The sequence below is a fragment of the Macaca mulatta genome, chromosome 7, assembly GCF_049350105.2.
Source record: "Macaca mulatta isolate MMU2019108-1 chromosome 7, T2T-MMU8v2.0, whole genome shotgun sequence".
NCBI lineage: Eukaryota > Metazoa > Chordata > Mammalia > Primates > Cercopithecidae > Macaca > Macaca mulatta.
The window spans coordinates 169,609,409-169,627,586 of record NC_133412.1 but is presented as its reverse complement, the minus strand read 5'-3'; the positions used below and the strand labels follow the sequence as shown (position 1 = coordinate 169,627,586).

The following is an 18,178-nucleotide window of genomic DNA, read 5'->3' as shown; positions in this document are numbered from 1 at the left end:
TAACCGTCTGCATTAACTAAAACAGCAGTTTTTATTTAAGCTTTACTTATATTAACAAATACAAGCAGATTTGACGCCAGACACAGTCTTTGACAAGTATATAAAATATATAACTCCACTGATAGGAAGGTTCTCAGCTCTGCTAGAGAGACGTCCAGCAGCAGCAGGCAGTTAGCATACTGAAGGCTTCCATTGTTGTGGCACTTTGGAGTAACTGGGTAGGTGACTGCTTAAGTCAGGGAGTATGTATTAGAGCGTGTATTAGAGTATGTATCTGTTAATCTGGGTAGTTGGTTTAATGGATTGCTTAAGAGAGTTTCTATTCTATTAAATACCTTCCACTAACCACTTTTTGGTCTCTCAGGCCCCTGGAATTGCGTAAATACTGAAGCGCTCCCTTACTCTCTGGGATCGTATAAATCTTGTATCTAACTTCCTCAGGGTTTGCATCCTTTGCCCGTTATTCGGCTTTGTATTTTCAAATTCATATGTTTAAACAATTTTCAAACATTCTCAGAGAAGATTTGCAGTACAGTACAAAGAACTCCCTGTGCCCCAACCATTTGAGAGTAAGTGGCTGACCTGAGTCCCTTCAATGTTTAGTACTTGAATGCGTATTTCCCACATACTTGGACATTCTACGTTAACTGGCAATTCAGCTCTCAGAAGCAGGAAGCTAAACTGGATACATACTACTATAAGATCCTCATACCCCATTCAAGTTTTACTAAATATGTCAACACTGTCCTTTTATTTATTTATTTTTTCTGAGCAGGAGTTATAACCAACTTTGCCTTTATATATTTAAAATGTTGGTTTACTCCTTTAGTGCCTTGGTCAACAGGCTCTTTTTAGCAATATGGTTTTAGGTACAGGAGAATTTTTTCTGTGTCAAAAATTGTTTAAAATAGAATGTAAAAAAGAATTCTCATTGCTTTCATTAAATATGTATTGAGCATCTATTTTGTTTCAGCCTCATAGACACAGAGTCATGGTGATTTGTTTCTTGATATTTAAGCATTGTTTTGTTTCTTGATATTTCTTGATATTACAAGCACCATCCAATATTTGATATTACTAATGGTATCAGGACTGTGTTTAGACAAAAATATAAATAAAGAGAAAATAATAAGTGGGTGGATTATAATCTCCTGAGAGTCGCAATCCTTAGTCCTGGTGTACACCTTCTAGTAGGACTTCAGAAGCTCAGGAATTGGCCTGGCAGTGGCTTCTCACAGAAGGGGGCAGGGCTACCCCCCACGTGGTGCCTTGACTGGTATTCACACCAGGCTTTACGATGAGTCTGGGTTTTGGCAGCACTTTCATGTGAGTCACGCACTGTCCTCACCAACTGTCTGTGCCTGTTACGTGACAGCCACTGTGCTAGGTGCATGTAGAGATGATCGACACAAGTCCCTCTCTTGGGTGGCTTGCAGTCTGGAAAGGGGAAACGAGGAAATTCAGCAGGGTGCTGTAGGTGCTGTGATTTAAGTGGGTCTGTGTGAAGGATGTGCTGTGGGTCCAGATCTTACAATGGGCTTCCTAGAAGACACGGTGAAGTTTGAGTTTTCTTGAAAGCTTTGAGGATGGATGAGGGAAGGAGGCTAGGACAGGGAAGGATGAGGGAAGGAGGCTAGGACAGAGGGCCATCTGAGCAGTGACAGGTAGTTCCTTGTAAAAGTAGGATGTGGTGACAGCCTAGGTATGATATATGCCTTCCCATTGGTTGCCAGTGTTGATGGGGCTAGTCTCACTAGTCATAAGGGTTTTTCTCTCCTTATTTTGTGCTCCATATGCATTCTTCATCTCTTGAAGTCTTCCCAGTGAAGCTGTGCTTTCTGTTGTTGATGAGAGAAAAAGCAGGTATCTCTAGGGAAAGAACTGAATTGATCCCACAGGTAAATACTTGCCTTAAAAAAAGAACTGAATTGGGAGCTGGATGTAATCAACATAATCTGGACTCTCATCCCCATTTTTCCACTAATTAGCCATGTAACCTTGGGAAGGTCACATAACCTTTATGAGACAGTTTCTTCAAGTGTAAAGTGAGAATAATGATTCTGCCCTGGACGCCCCACAGGACTGAGGGGAGGGTCAATGAGATGATGCGGGATCAGTTCCAGTTTACAAAGCGCTCTCATATAGGTGAGCTGTCTTCCTTTTTTGTTCTTTGTGGGTTTTTATTTTTCATGAGCTTCTGTCTCTAAGGTATATTTTGAAGTATAATATGAATTTGTAATTTGATGTATATAACACAGGTAAAATTAGGCAAGTATCTAGTTAGGTATCTAATTGTGCAGATTCTTTTGTCACTGCCCTGCATTATAGCCATATAGGTTATTTTTTCATTGAAATAATGCAGTTGTTATTTTTGTTGTTTTTCCAAATTCTTGTAGGATCTAATTTCCATTTTGCCATTTAAAAAGTTATTGTTCATGTGATCTTTTGAAAGGATTTTTTTTTTTTTAGTTTGTCTTCTGTTGAACTAGGAGTTATGTACTTATTTTTCAACTTTTGTCTTTATAGGATCTTTAATGACTTGCTGCTGTGGGAACCAACAGCTCCTTCACCAGTGGAGACGTTCGAGAATATTTCCTATGGCATTGGGCTTTCAGTAGCCAGTCAGCTCATTAATACTTTCAACAAAGATAGTTTTAGTCCATTTAAATCTGCAGTTCACTATGGTAATATATTTTTAATTTGTTTTGATTTAAAATACCTAGTTTATCAGTTAACAAAGTACTAACCTTTCAATTGTGGATTTAAAAATCTTTATTTTTCATTGTAACTGTATTTTGTAATTTCTTTTAGTAATGTATAAGAATATTTCCTGTTTTCTATTTGTATATTGAGCATATCATTATCACTTAAATATGTTTTCTTTAGAATGATAGTGTGCACATTGAAGTTCAACGCTAAAGAGAAAAACAAAATATATTTCTATGTTCACACCATATTCTTTGTAAAACTAAGCAGGTTATAAATATAAAATATTTTCGTGATCATTTTTAAGTTGTTGTTTTAATAAGCTATCAGAACTGTGTAATTGTATGTTTATTTCTCATAGATGAGGAGAGTGGATCTGAGGAGGAGACTTTGCAGTATTTTTCCACTGTTGATCCCAACTATCGTTCTCGCAGGAAAAAAAAATTAGACTCTCAGAACAAGAACTCTCAGAGTTTTCTCTCAGTTCTTCTGAATATTAATCATGGATTAATGGCAGTGTTCACAGATGTGAAGGTGAGGTTTACAAATCCAAAGTGGTTTTTCAAATGTATCTTATTTTAAATAAATCTACTAGGATACATATCCAGTGATTGAAGTATTTGATTTTTTTTTATTTTTGAGACGGAGTCTCGCTCTGTCGCTCAGGCTGGAGTGCAGTGGCACGATCTCCACTCACTGCAAGCTCTGCCTCCTGGGTTCACGCCATTCTCCTGCCTCAGCCTCCCATGTAGCTGAGACTACAGGCGCCTGCCACCGCACCCAGCTGATTTTTGTATTTTTAGTAGAGACGGGGTTTCACCGTGTTAGCCAGGATGGTCTCTATCTCCTGACCTCGTGATCCACCTGTCTCGGCCTCCCGAAGTGCTGGGATTACAGGCGTGAGCCAGCGCGCCCGGCCAGTATTTGATATTTTGAGGTTGTTTCAGGGACTGATGAAGACCAGTGTTCTGGGGCAAACCATGATGACAGCAACTTTGGGGATTTAGCTTTTGTTGCAGATCAAACTTTGTGTGGCTCTCCCTTTGGAAAACAGGTGCTAATTCTGCTTCTGGGGTGACAACAAAGTACAGAGATTCATCTGATAGAAGAGGTTCCACATAGCATTTAAGTTATCCAGTTTTATTTTTTACCGTGATATTGAATGGTTCAAGGATTAGATTGCTTTGCTGCAATATGGGAGATTTTCCTAATCTGAATCAACAAAGAGCATCTCAAGGGACATGCTTACTTTTCTGCATTTAAATAATAACTTATGTGTATTTCTGATCTTTTTACTAGCAAGATAATGGAGATCTGTTGGAAAACAAGCATGGTGAATTCTGGTTAGAGTTCAATAGTGGTTCATTATTTTGCGTGACAAAATATGAAGGTTTTGATGACAAGCACTACGTTTGCCTTCATTCTAGCAGTTTCAGTCTATACCACAAAGGTAGGACAAACATGTGTCTTGGTTTCTTCTCTTTCGACATGTTTAAATTTCTTGTTTAACAAAGAAAATCTATTGAGAACAGAACTTTGGTATTAGAAATTATTTTCTCTGCAGGGTTCTGATTCTGCTGTCAAAGTAATATTTACAAATTAGAAGTCAACTTCAGGTTCTTTTTTTGCAATAGCTTTGTTGAGATATAATTCACACACCATACTCATTTAAAATATACCTTTCAATGGTTTTTAGTATTTCACAAGAGTTGTGCAACCATCACCGGAGTCAATTTTAAAACATGTTTATTACCCCATGAAGAAATTTCATACACTTTAGTGATAACCTTTCACCTCTTCCACTCTCTCCTTCCTATAAACACACTAATCTATACTCTATTTCTATGAATTTGCATATTCAGAAGTTTCTTATAAATAGAATCATACAATATTTGGCCTTTTTGACTGGCTTCTTTCATTTGACACACTTTCAAGGTTCGTCCAAGTTGTATCCATACTTCATTCCTTTTTATTGCCAAATAATATTCCACTGTAAAGATAGATCAGATCTTATGTGTCCGTTCATCAATCGATGAGATTTTATGTTCTTTATTCTCCCTTAAGGAATATTTCCTTTTGGTTCCAGATATAGAACTTACCATTTTTTGAGCAGTTACCTGAGTTTACCTTGTTTCATAGACATGAAATGTTTGTGATAGTTTTCTATTTAATTTTCCTAGCATTTCAGAATTTTTTGTTTCTTTAAGCTGTGCACTGTCAGTCATACTAACATTAGCAAAGAGTAGTGGATTATTAATGCCATGCTGGTTTTTGTCATCATGCCTCCTTAAGTTATATTCAGTGGAAGTATGTGGAGTTTTGTTTTGAGTCATGTAAGTTGATTAGCTAATTTCAAGTATCATTTTGTTACTGTTTTTACCTCAATGTGGATCTCTAGGCATAGTGGATGGAGTGATTCTCCCGACAGAAACACGACTGCCCAGCTCAACCCGCCCACACTGGTTGGAACCTACTATTTATTCCTCTGAAGAAGATGGCCTCAGTAGAACTTCTTCAGATGGAGTTGGAGGAGACAGTTTGAATATGCTGTCTGTTGCCGTTAAAATACTGTCTGATAAATCAGAGTCCAATACAAAGGTTTGTGTTTTGTACTTTTATGCCATTAAGTACTTGCTGTTGATTTGATTCTAGTTAAAAATAATTGTAGGCCGGGCGCGGTGGCTCAAGCCTATAATCCCAGCACTTTGGGAGGCCGAGATGGGCGGATCACGAGGTCAGGAGATCGAGACCATCCTGGCTAACACGGTGAAACCCCGTCTCTACTAAGAAATACAAAAAATAGCCGGGCGAGGTGGCAGCGCGTGTAGTCCCAGCTACTCGGGAGGCTGAGGCCGGAGAATGGCGTGAACCCGGGAGGCGGAGCTTGCAGTGAGCTGAGATCCGGCCACTGCACTCCAGCCTGGGCTACAGAGCGAGACTCCGTCTCAAAAAAAAAAAAAAAAAAAAAAAAATTGCATAAAAGGCAACATATTTATTTTCTTGGAGAAACTTTTGAGTTACAGGATTACATGGTGGTAAATGTCATTCTTTGTATTGTTCTGTATAGGAATTTCTCATTGCCGTAGGACTGAAAGGAGCCACACTCCAGCATAGAATGCTTCCTTCTGGGCTTAGCTGGCATGAGCAGGTAAGAGAGCTATTATGTATGTATCAATTTATTTAAAAATTTGTATTGACATCTAATACACATACTGAAAAGTTTGTAAGTCATAAATGTTCAGCTCGGTGAATTATCATGAAGTGAATACTACTGTGTCACCACCTTTTAGGTTAAGAAATAGAACAGTATTGGCCGGGCACTGTGACTCATGCCTGTAATCCCAGCACTTTGGGAGGCTAAGGCAGGCAGATCACCTGAGGTCAATAGTTCGAGACCAGCTTGGTCAACCCTGTCTCTACTAAAAATACAAAAATTAGCTGGGCATGGCGGCACACACCTGTAATCCCAGCTACTGGGGAGGCTGAGGCAGGAGAATTGCTTGAACCCAGGAGGCAGAGGGTGCGTGCGGTGAGCTGAGATCCCACTGCTGCACTCCAATCTGGGTGAAAGAGTGAAACTCTGTCTCAAAAAAAAAAAAATAAAAGCAAAGCAAAGCAAAACAAAACAGTATTATCACCTCAGAATGTAATTGATTTTTTACCTTAAAGTGTGGTCCTCAAAACCTCTCAATGACAGAGTTATCTTTTATGTCATTAAAGGAAGGGAAGGGACTCTGTATCCCAGGACTTGTAGAACACCTGGCATAGAGGAGCGGTGAATGGTGTCTTGAATTGCGTTTGTAATCAGAAGTTCTTTAAGTGCAATATTTCCATATAATTCCCTAGGCCAATAATATGATGTTGCTTTAAAGCATTTTATCAGTACTTCTCTCATTAATTTCCAGTTGAACAACATTTTATGGTAATAAAATACAATTGGTTATTTTTCAGAGGAGACTTTGAGGAAGAAGTTAGCTTTTCCTTATGTGAGAATGAAAACTAGTGCACTGTGATTGCTTCTCATGTTTCTTGTAAAGGGGAACTTCTCAATTATGCTGGGAAAATAATACATTATTTAAAAACTTGAATGTTTTCAAAATGCTTTTCTCATGAAAGCATTTGGGAAACATGAGGATATCTGACTTTCTGTCTATCTTGTAGGAGTAGAGAAGTGGTTAGTGTGAATAATCAGCTGGAAGGGAGACATTTATCTGAACCTCCTTATTTGTTTGGATTAGAAATATGAGAGAATAGATGTTGGTGAGAGGGACTGGTTTTTAGACTGAGCTAGGTATAAATTAAGGAAAAAGAGCTTCCTTCAACAATGACTTATATGGAAAACCAATACCCCCACACACAATGAGTTATATAGGAAGCCAGATTAATAGTTTTAAGCAGTCTTCAGCAAAATTTATTTTTTCTAAGAATTGTTCCAAGCCAAAAAATATGAAATTATATTATGCATACATTGTTATTAATTTCATAAGTTATGATTTTTCTGAGATTTCTATAGCATTGGAGTTGTCCGATAGGCTTCTTCATTTCAAATTCTAATTTTGTAAATACTTTAAAACATTTATTATATATAAGGTGAATAACATGTTTTGATATACATTGTAAAATGATTATTATAGTCAAACAAATGAACACATCCATCAGTATCCATTACCTTCTTTTCTGATGCAAGTACTTTTTGAAACTAATTCCTTCAAAATGATGATTTTTTCCCTTTTACTGTTATGATTTTCCAATTAAGTGATTTTTTTCTATGAGATATTCTGGTTTACATTGGTATTAAGGATAGTATATGAAACCTTTTTTTTTCTTCTAAAGCAGGGCATTTTAATTTTTTGTGATTATAGATTTTATACTTCTTGAATATTGCTGATGAACCTGTTTTGGGATATAATCCCCCAACTTCCTTTACAACTTTTCATGTTCATCTTTGGAGCTGTGCACTTGATTATAGGTAAGTTCACAAATGGAACAAAATAAAGTTTTATTATTTAAAATACATACTAAATTTTGAAAAAAAATACATAATTCAGTAGAGTTAAGATGCAAATTGTTGTTGTTTTTAAAAGAGTTTCTGGAGCCGTATCAAATTGACATTCTTTTGTTTCTCTTTGGCATTAGACCCCTTTATTTGCCAATCCGATCTCTTCTTACCGTGGAAACATTCAGTGTTTCCAGTAGCGTTGCATTGGATAAATCTTCTTCTACTCTCAGGTACCTGTGTAAACTTCACTGTATACTAAACATAGCTGTTCAAAACATACCAACTGATATTTACCTAAACCATTTTATTAAAGTCTCAATTTTTTGTTAAAATAAATGTTCTCTTACTAATAGTGATAACCTTTTACCCAAGTTACCCAATTTTTCTCAGGTGACATGTTTCATCTACCCATTTATTATTGCATTTCATTTTTAGGGAATAAATTAATTCTGGAGATTCTTTTTTTTTTTTTTTTTTTGAGGCGGAGTCTCGCTCTGTCGCCCAGGCTGGAGTGCAGTGGCCAGATCTCGGCTCACTGCAAGCTCCGCCTCCCGGATTTATGCCATTCTCCTGCCTCAGCCTTCTGAGTAGCTGGGACTACAGGCGCCTGCCACCTCGCCTGGGTAGTTTTTTTGTATTTTTTAGTAGAGACGGGGTTTCACTGTGTTAGCCAGGATGGTCTCGATCTCCTGACCTCGTGATCCGCCCATCTCGGCCTCCCAAAGTGCTGGGATTACAGGCTTGAGCCACCACGCCCGGCCCTGGAGATTCTTTAAAAGTTTGCATTTTAAAACATATGGTAAACTTCCCATAGTACCTGTTACACTTTATAATTTTTATTTAATTTTTTTATATTTTAGAGACAGGGTCTTGCTCTGTGTGGCGCAGGCTGGAATGCAGTGGCATGATCATAGCTTATTACAACTTTCAACTCCTGAGCTCAAGCAATCTTCTGCCCTCACCCTACTGAGTATCTAGGACTATAGACGTGTGCCACTATCCCTGGCTGATTAAAAAAAAAAATTTTATTTTTGTAGAGAAGGGGTCTTGCTATGTTGCCCAGGCTAGTTGAGAACTCCTGATCCTCCTGCCTTGTCTTCCCAAAAGGCTGGGATTACAGGTGTGAGCCGCTACATCTGGCCCACTCTATCTTTATACTATAGTTTAAACCTTGTGAATTTGGGCATCTCTTTAAAAACTGCCAAAAATTTAGAATTAATTTGAGTAGATGATTTAATCTAATTCTTTACACAATTTAAATATTCCTAGCATTCATAAACAGTTTTTAAAAAATGTTAGATGACAGTTACTAAGTTAGAAACTGCCTATAATTTCAACAGTGTTCATACAAGAAAGAATGATGCAATTAAGCATATAGTGATTATGGGGTATGATACTCAAAGCTTAGTTTTTCAGATGTTGGTTTTATCTTTCTTGCCTCAGAATAATCTTGGATGAAGCTGCTTTACATCTGTCTGACAAATGCAATACTGTCACTATAAATCTGAATAGAGGTAAGAGTTAAAAAAAACAAATGGAGTAGATGAATTCTGCCTCATTTTTGTGTGTGAATAATTTGAAAGCATTTTAACTCTGGGATAATGCTAGTGAACTAAGAATCTTATTAAAGATCCTTAGAGATTAAAGGGTCTTTAAGTATATAGTGATCATGTGGTATATATTCACAGCTTAGTTTTTCAGATGTTGGTTTTCAGTTTGAAATTGTAATGTTCTTATAATGCTAGTTAAGTACATCAAATTACTATATATGCTACAAATTTTTGTTTAAGATAATTTTTGTTTCTAACAAAAAATGAAGTGAATTTTAGGACTTTTATGGGATGAAACTATTTTCATCGCATTATAATTATTTGTAGTGCTCTCTACAATGAATTTTAAAGGAATGCTCGTTGTATTGGGTGTTGGTTGGATACACATTTTTGAAAGCTGTACTCTGAGATTTTCTTAATTTAAAAAATTTTAGATTATGTTCGTGTGATGGATGTGGGGCTTTTGGAGTTAACCATTACTGCAGTGAAGTCTGATTCTGATGGAGAGCAAGTAAGTTATTAAAATAAATGAAAATTTTAAGTTCTATTTTTTAAGAGATTAAAAAATTGAGTTTTTTTCTGTGTACCTAATTTTGGTCAGAAATAGAGTAAATATATTAAAAATGGGTTTATTTAAATACTTTTTTAACGTAGCGAGACAGATTATCATATATCTTATTTCATGTAAATCTATGCAAAAAAAGAAACTTCTGTCTCGTTTGGAAAACATTTTCATCCCTTTTTCTGTGTCTCGTCCAGACTGAGCCCCGCTTTGAGTTACACTGTTCCAGCGATGTCGTCCATGTCAGAACATGCTCAGACTCTTGTGCTGCACTAATGAATCTCATTCAGTACATTGCAAGCTATGGTGACTTGCAGACACCTAACAAGGCAGACATGAAGTCTGGAGCCTTTCAAAGAAGGTCTAAGGTACAGTCAGCAATGTTATTCCTCCAGTCCCTGCCATGTCGTGACATGTTTACATTATTGAGGTCTTCATGACAGCCATAAGGTAGAAAAGAAACTTTGAAAGTCATTCATCTGTTCTTTACCTTCAGAATAATGGGGTCTGGAAGGGTGATTTCATGGGCCTTTTTGGAAAACCATTCTGCTGCTTTGATATTCTTTGTTTCCATTAATCTTCTTAACAAATATCATACTTTTTTTTTTCTAGACTTAAGTTATTTTCATCTGTCCTAAGGGAAGAAAGAAAACATTTATCATGTAAAAGCTTGTTCTATGCAAGTTGTACGTAAAAATGCTCTGAAAAGATAGATGGCAGGTGTTAGTATTGTTACCAGAAGACTTAATTTATATCATCATATTTTCCCTATTTCTTTTTTTTTTTTTTTTTTTTTTTTTTGAGACGGAGTCTCGCTCTGCCGCCCAGGCTGGAGTGCAGTGGCCGGATCTCAGCTCACTGCAAGCTCCGCCTCCCGGGTTCACGCCATTCTCCTGCCTCAGCCTCCCGAGTAGCTGGGACTACAGGCGCCGCCACCTCGCCCGGCTAGTTTTTTGTATTTTTAAAGTAGAGACGGGGTTTCACCGTGTCAGCCAGGATGGTCTCGATCTCCTGACCTCGTGATCCGCCCGTCTCGGCCTCCCAAAGTGCTGGGATTACAGGCTTGAGCCACCGCGCCCGGCCTATTTTCCCTATTTCTTATCTCTAAGACAATCCAGTTTTTAATGTACTTTCTCATATATGACTTCCTTTTCCTTTCATGATGACCTGGTGAGATAGAATGGTTAATGATTAATAAGACCCAGTGATTTTAGATGATTGCCCTAATGAACAGCAGAAACAGCAGCAAACTCAGATATTTTGGTGTCTAGTTCAATGCACTTTTCTGCCCCAAGTGTCACCTTTCTATCTTCTCTTATGTCCAAATTGAAGAATGTCCAGTTTGTTTAGCATTTTTTCTTTTCCAGTGTTGTTCTTTGTGGTCTCTCTTATGAACAGAATTCTCAGTCCCTTTATGTTCTAGGGCCTCTGTTATGTACTCTAGCAAATGCCTGACTGGCATTGTGTTTGTTTTCTTTTGTTCAGGATTATTTTACACTTACTTTATTTGTGTTACATTTCTGTTTGTGACTTTTTGTTCCTGCTGTATTCTCATGATATGGTGATTTATGGCACCCCTCCTACTGTTTATTCCCTTTTAAAAAACATTCTTCTCATTTTAAATTATCCCTTTCAGCTTGGAACTTGCTATTTTAGAGTCATACTCACATATAAAAAGCATGATCTGGGTTTAATGAATCTACAGTTCACTAACCAAAATGGTTAGGTATGGGTGCTGGAACTAAACTCTGAATCACTGTTTAGTAGATTTCCCCTGCTGTGTGTTTCCCCTACTGTGGTTAGGTGTCCAAGAAATGAGGCTTCAACCTACAGGGACTTTATGTCAAAGGGATGAAAGTCATTGCAACCATCAGAGTTGAGGAGATCAAACTTATTTAGTTATCCCCTTTCCCAGCTTTATTGCAGTTTGTTCACCTTCCCTGTTTTCAAGTGCATTGCCTCTTCAAGATCCCAGTTCACTGTGCTCACTTTGAGGTGATGACACGTTTGTTGCTCTTTGCCAGTATCTGTTAGGGTGATAATACTAAAAACTTGAAATATAACAGCTGCTGGGCATAGAAAAGTGAGTAGGTTTCTATTTCTGATGTTTTTGTACAATGTACAATGTTTTTGTACAATGTACAATGTTTTTGTACAGTGTTTCTGGGATAAAATAAATGTAAGTAGTTTGCCTCTTAAGAGCATTTTCAGTTATTTTTAATTAGGTTTTTTGTCTATAGGTAGATTCCAGTGGTCGATCATCCTCCCGTGGTCCAGTACTTCCTGAAGCAGATCAACAAATATTACGAGATCTGATGAGTGATGCTATGGAGGAGATTGACATGCAACAAGCCACCTCGTCAGTAAAACCACAGGCTAATGGTAAGACCAGGACTCTTCTCAGGGAGCACTGATGTTAATGTTGGGGCTTACATTATTTGTGTTCTCATAAACTTAATAAGTCATTTATTAAAGACGCATATGAGTTTTTATAGATACCTGTTAATCATTCAGCTTGTGTCTGCTCAGTGTCTAGTAAATACGTAACTCTGGCCAGGATGGTGTCAGGGATACAGAGGGAGTAGAAGGCAGAGCTTATGTTTTCTGATAGCTTGTAGCCTAGTAAAACAAATGGTCACAAGACTGGTGCCAATACTTAGACCGATTGATAAATAATGTAAGAAAACACTTCAAATGTGGTATATCCTCTGCTCCCCTCAGAAAGGATTGGGATAATTTTATTAGACTTTAGTAAAGTAAGATGGCTTGGCTTTTTATAAGTGGATGGGATTTAGGTAGGTAAAGAGGGTGGAGAAGGTGATCTTGGCAAGGTCACTAACATCAACAGAACACAGAGAAAGGCATGCATGAGCCTCAGTTATTTAGCCATGACATTCGGGCTCTTACTGAAACAAAAGTTCCCTTCTTGTTGAAAAGAATTAGATAATAAAGTTGGATAAGCAAAGAGGGACCCAGGTGATTCAAGATCCTTGAAAGCCAAATGGAAGCAGGTAAACATTTTAAAGCCTCTATTTCAACAGTATTTTTTTCTAATTGAATGGTCATAGCTGTATCTATATATTGGGAAATCTTAATTAAAAAATTATTTCATGGTGTTTTAAAAGTCTAGTGTTAACTGTTGCTTTCTTGCTAATTTAGGATAAATTAGAACTAAGGAAGCAAACTGGGACTTCTAGTGTTCTATGTACTACAATATTTGTAATAAATATTAGCAGCTAGGCTGGGCACAGTGGCTCACGCCTGTAATCCTAGCACTTTGGGAGGCTGAGGCAGGTGGATCACTTGAACTCAGGAGTTTGAGACCAGCCTGGCCAACATGGTGAAACCCCATGTCTCCAATTAAAAAAAAAATAGCTAGATGTGGGGTGTGTTGGCAGGCGCCTGTAGTCCCAGATACTTGGGAGGCTTAGGTGGGGTGGGAAGATCACCTGAGCCCAGGAGACAGAGGTTGCAGTGAGCCAAGATTGTGCCACTGCACTCCAGCCTGGGTAATAGAGCAAGATTCTGTCTCAAAAATAAATAAATAAATAAATTTATATATGTATTTATATTATATTTGTGTGTGTGTATATATATGTATATATATTAGCAGCTACCTTAATTACATGGGAAAGAATATTTAGTGTTTATTTACTGGGTGGCTTCAATATACAAGATTCTGTACTAGGCCCTGGGTACCTGTAAGGATGAGTAATTCTGAGGTACTGCTGTAGAAGAATTTGAAATCTAATCTGTGAATCTCTCTTTTTTTTTTTTTTTTTTTTTTTTTTTTGAGACAGAGTCTCGCTCTGCCGCCCAGGCTGGAGTGCAGTGGCGTGATCTTGGCTCACTGCAAGCTCCGCCTCCCGGGTTCACGCCATTCTCCTGCCTCAGCCTCCCGAGTAGCTGGGACTACAGGCGCCCGCCACCTCGCCCGGCTAGTTTTTTTGTATTTTTTAGTAGAGACGGGGTTTCACCGTGTCAGCCAGGATGGTCTCGATCTCCTGACCTCGTGATCCGCCCGTCTCGGCCTCCCAAAGTGCTGGGATTACAGGCTTGAGCCACCGCGCCCGGCCAAATCTGTGAATCTCTTAAAGCCAAAATGTATCTTGATTCAGCTTAGTGTTCTCAGCCCCATCACAGTGTTTGGTTTTAATGAATGAATGGGGAAAGAATGAGTATGAGTGACTCTTAATATGTAATATAAACATATTAAAATATACGCTGATATACAGATTTTGGTGCACATGTAATCTTTCACGATAGCTGCCTAAGATTAGGTGTCCAGTTTGGGTATCCCAGGCCCCAGGTAGTGGTCTTCTTTTCTTACTTGAATCGCTGTCTCCTCTGCCACCTAATGCTTGCTCAACAGCTATTCTTCTCTCCCCTCAGCAAGGCTCTGCTAAATGTAACCAGTTTCCCCTCCCATTGTAATATCGTCCAAGAAGTTTCTTCCAGAGCTCCGCCCATAGGACAGAATTGTCAAAGGTGAAATCCTGGCTAAAGCAAAACTCCACTCAACACTAACTAGCAACTGCTGAAGTCCTGAGCTTCCCCAACGCCAACTAACTGAGAGGAAACTGTCTTTATGACATTGCCATTTCAAATGTATCATTAATCTTTTTATTAGTTTTTTTTTGTTTGTTTGTTTTGTTTGTTTTGTTTTTTTTTGACAAGGTCTTGCTCTGTCACCCAGGCTGAACTGCAGTGGTGTGATATCAGCTCACTGCAACCTCCGCCTCCTGGGTTCAAACGATTCTGCTACCTCAGCCTCCCAGGTACCTGGGACTGCAGGTGTGCGCCACCGTGCCCAGCTAAATTTTGTATTTTTAGTAGAGACGGGGTTTCATCATGTTGGCCAGGCTGATCTCTTAACTCCTGACCTCAGGCGATCCACCCACCTCGGCCTCCTAAAGTGCTGGGATTATAGGCTGAGCCCCCATGCCTGGCCTATTAGTGGTTTTTGATGTATTTCTGACTCTTGTTGAGGTGTTTTGGTTCATGTTACTTAAGCTGTCTTTAAGCCTCAGATTCATAGACTTATTTTAAGAAATAAATGAGATATTGCAGATAAAAGCACACAACATATATCTGACACATGGTTAAAATGCTTGTTGTTGTTGTTGATATTTCAAAGTGTGCCAAAATGTTGTAATCTTTTTATCTAGGTGTTTTGGATGAAAAATCTCAAATTCAGGAGCCATGTTGTTCAGACCTCTTCCTGTTTCCTGATGAGAGTGGGAATGTATCCCAGGAGCCCGGCCCCAACTATGCCTCATTCTCTCACCATTTCATCAGTGATGCAATGACAGGCATACCTACTGAGAATGATGACTTTTGCATTCTTTTTGCACCAAAAGCAGCCATGCAGGTAATAAATTAATAACATTATTGAAGTCCTGAATGGTGTTACAAATTGGATTGACCAAAGGGGTACCTGGAGAAAATTCTGTTGATTTTGTCAATTCTTTATAGTTCAGAATTACTTTGTTTTTTTAATATACTATTGACAGTTTGTAATTGGTTACTGTACTTTACTATTTCTGTGACACATCTAGAGACTCAGAGAAGAATGTTATTTGCAAAATTTCCAACATAGATTATTGAACTCCAGATTTTTTATGTAGTAAGATGACTCTTCAAGGATCGTGAAATTAAATGGCAGAAGAATCTGCTGCACAGAATTGCTAGTCCAAGAATTGGAAAAGATAAGATGTGGTTTGTGTGAAGGCTGATGGTTGGGGTGTGTTTGTGTGTATGTATAGATATAGGGGTGTGTGTGTGTGTATTTGGAAGGTTTCCAGGAATTGTCCAGTTGGTGACTGTATTTGTCTACTAAATTCTGAGAACCTTCTGGTTAAATTTTTAAAAATCCAAACAATCAAACTCAGGATAAACCTGTTATTAAAAACATGGTAATATCATCTGTGTGTTGAAATTTCTTAACTTTTGGTTTGCAGTATTGACTTTAAACAACAAAAAAAATACCCACACACTAAATTTTTGCTTTTTTATTATCAAACAAGTAGTGAAAGCAGAATTGTAAACCATAAAAAATCCTTGTGGAGTGGTTTACGTAGAACAAAGAGAGTTTATTTTATGGTTAATGAAGCAGAATATCTTTGTGATGACTAATGTCAGTAACCAGCATGTTATTTTATATATTGGAATTATTAAAAAGAATGTAGAAGCAAGAATGCCCCTTGAGATGCGCAGCATAATCAGTTCTTTCTAATTAGAAAAGAGAGTATGTGTTACCTGTTTGTTTATTTTAGGAGAAGGAAGAGGAACCAGTTATAAAAATCATGGTTGATGATGCAATTGTGATAAGAGACAATTATTTCAGTCTGCCTGTTAAGAAGACCGATACGAGCAAAGCCCCCTTACACTTTCCCATTCCTGTGGTTCGCTATGTGGTGAAGGAGGTCTCTCTTGTCTGGCATCTTTATGGAGGAAAGGATTTTGGAACAGTCCCTCCCACTTCTCCGGCTAAAAGTTATATGTAAGTTAATTACTATATAAGTTTATTTGGCAGGCCAATATATTCTTTTCATAGAAAAATAAATAGAATTTTCCATTTCCCCTTTAGAGAGAAAAAAATAGAATTTATCGTTTTAAGAATTATTAATAAAGTAGTATTAAAAACTGTAATTTAAATGTCACTCTTACAGTTTTCCAATTGTGAACTTATTTGTATTATTTGTATTTTTACTAAAATGTTGACTTTCGTCATTTTCATTCAGCAGGAATTTTCAGGTATCTACCATGTACTTACTTCACAAAAATAAGTAAGTCCTGTGAGTCATGTGAGTGACAGAGGGCAGTGAAATGCAAGAAGTGTGTCAGGAGGCGGGGCCCGGGCAAACCCTGTCCCCAGCATCCAGCAGGGCACTGAGCAGAGAGTCAGTGGTCATTGAGCGCCTGTGAGACAAGTGCAGTGTGCCGGTCGCTGGGAGAGAATCAGGTGGACAGAATCTGTGTAGGGGACAGACTTCCTTGTTGAGGTGGGGCATGGCATGGAGGCTGCATGGAGCAGTAACATTTGACACAATGGTTCAGCAACTTTTTCTACTTAAAAGTGATTTTAAAACACATCGAACTTTACTATAATTATTTTGTGTATTAGTTGGGATTCCAAGGACTTGTGCTCTGACTATAAAGGGTTTCCAAAGTAACAAGAAGCTTATAAGGAGGTCTTATTTCTAAGTGTATCCTGTGATACGGATTCCAGCATCATGATTAGCTTTTCTGGTAGTTTTGAGTATTTAGCAAGCAGATGATTACTCTAATGACAATAATAAAATGTGTGTTTTCAATGTCTCCACAGTAAAGAAGATATGGTTTTGGTTTCTAGTAATTTGTGGCAGTGTTCTGATAGCTCTGTACTCTTACTTTGTCTTTCATCTTATCATTTTCCTTAATGTGATTCATTGACTTTCTTTGAATATTCCTTTAACAAAAGGGTTTTTTTTGTTGTTGTTGCTCATTTTAGTAGTCCGCACAGTTCGCCTTCTCACACACCCACAAGACATGGACGTAATACAGTATGTGGGGGAAAGGGAAGAAACCATGACTTTTTAATGGAAATACAGCTCAGCAAGGTAAGATGGCATTTGAAAGGAAAAATCCACTTAAGTAGGACATTGCGGGGGGTTCTTTTGTTATCCCCCACCATGTAGTCTTGAGCCTTAAGTCCCAACCCTTTGGATTGGAAAAGTGCAAGGATCTTGTATAAAACTCTTACCTCTTTTTCATTCTCAAATGTTCTAAGAAGACTGAGGTGTTTTTCTTTTATTTTTGTTTGCCTGGGCTACCTGTAGAGCAGTGGTTCTCAGAGTTGAGCAAGCTCAGAATCCCCTGGAGGGCTTATTAAAACACAGGTTTCTGGACTCCACCCCAGAGTTTCTGATTCAGGAAGTCTGAGGTAGGGTCAGACTGAGGAGATGCCGCCCTAGAGCATCTGTCTGGGAAAGCCTGTGTTTGGACAGTGCATCTGGCAGGTCCTTTGTGAATGACTAGAGACCAGTAGGGCCAGACCACTGATGGCATCACATGCATTTAATTCTACCAGCTTGTCTGAGATTGTACCAAGTGTCATATTTTAGGATAGTTAGCATAGCAATATTGTAGTGATGACAATTCCATGTATTTAATCATATCTGTGCCTCCTTTTGGAACTTGAACCCTGCCTCTGTTGATTCATTCTAAAGCAGTTTCATAGGTATGCAAGATAATAATTTTATGTCTTATTCCTACTGAGAATTTTCCTTGGAAATAAGGGATTTTACCAAGGTCAAATAAGAAATGTTAGTCAAGCTTCTCTGTGTATGGTAGGGTCCACATAGTCCCCCTTATCCACAG

General features: G+C 38.1%; 1 protein-coding gene across 2 annotated transcripts in view; it reads left to right on the top strand.

The window, feature by feature from the left end:
• ATG2B (autophagy related 2B) overlaps positions 1 to 18,178 on the top strand; it is an 84,176-nt gene that overhangs the window by 43,827 nt on the left and 22,171 nt on the right. For both annotated transcript variants that reach the window (XM_015144460.3, XM_001101467.5), the window contains exons 19-32: positions 2,527 to 2,684; positions 3,068 to 3,240; positions 4,006 to 4,156; positions 5,105 to 5,304; positions 5,774 to 5,854; positions 7,569 to 7,675; positions 7,843 to 7,935; positions 9,149 to 9,219; positions 9,690 to 9,766; positions 10,015 to 10,185; positions 12,058 to 12,199; positions 14,986 to 15,188; positions 16,093 to 16,319; positions 17,310 to 17,418. In XM_015144460.3, the coding sequence (XP_014999946.1) occupies positions 2,527 to 2,684; positions 3,068 to 3,240; positions 4,006 to 4,156; positions 5,105 to 5,304; positions 5,774 to 5,854; positions 7,569 to 7,675; positions 7,843 to 7,935; positions 9,149 to 9,219; positions 9,690 to 9,766; positions 10,015 to 10,185; positions 12,058 to 12,199; positions 14,986 to 15,188; positions 16,093 to 16,319; positions 17,310 to 17,418 (1,963 nt within the window). The remainder of the gene's footprint in view (positions 1 to 2,526; positions 2,685 to 3,067; positions 3,241 to 4,005; positions 4,157 to 5,104; positions 5,305 to 5,773; positions 5,855 to 7,568; positions 7,676 to 7,842; positions 7,936 to 9,148; positions 9,220 to 9,689; positions 9,767 to 10,014; positions 10,186 to 12,057; positions 12,200 to 14,985; positions 15,189 to 16,092; positions 16,320 to 17,309; positions 17,419 to 18,178) is intronic.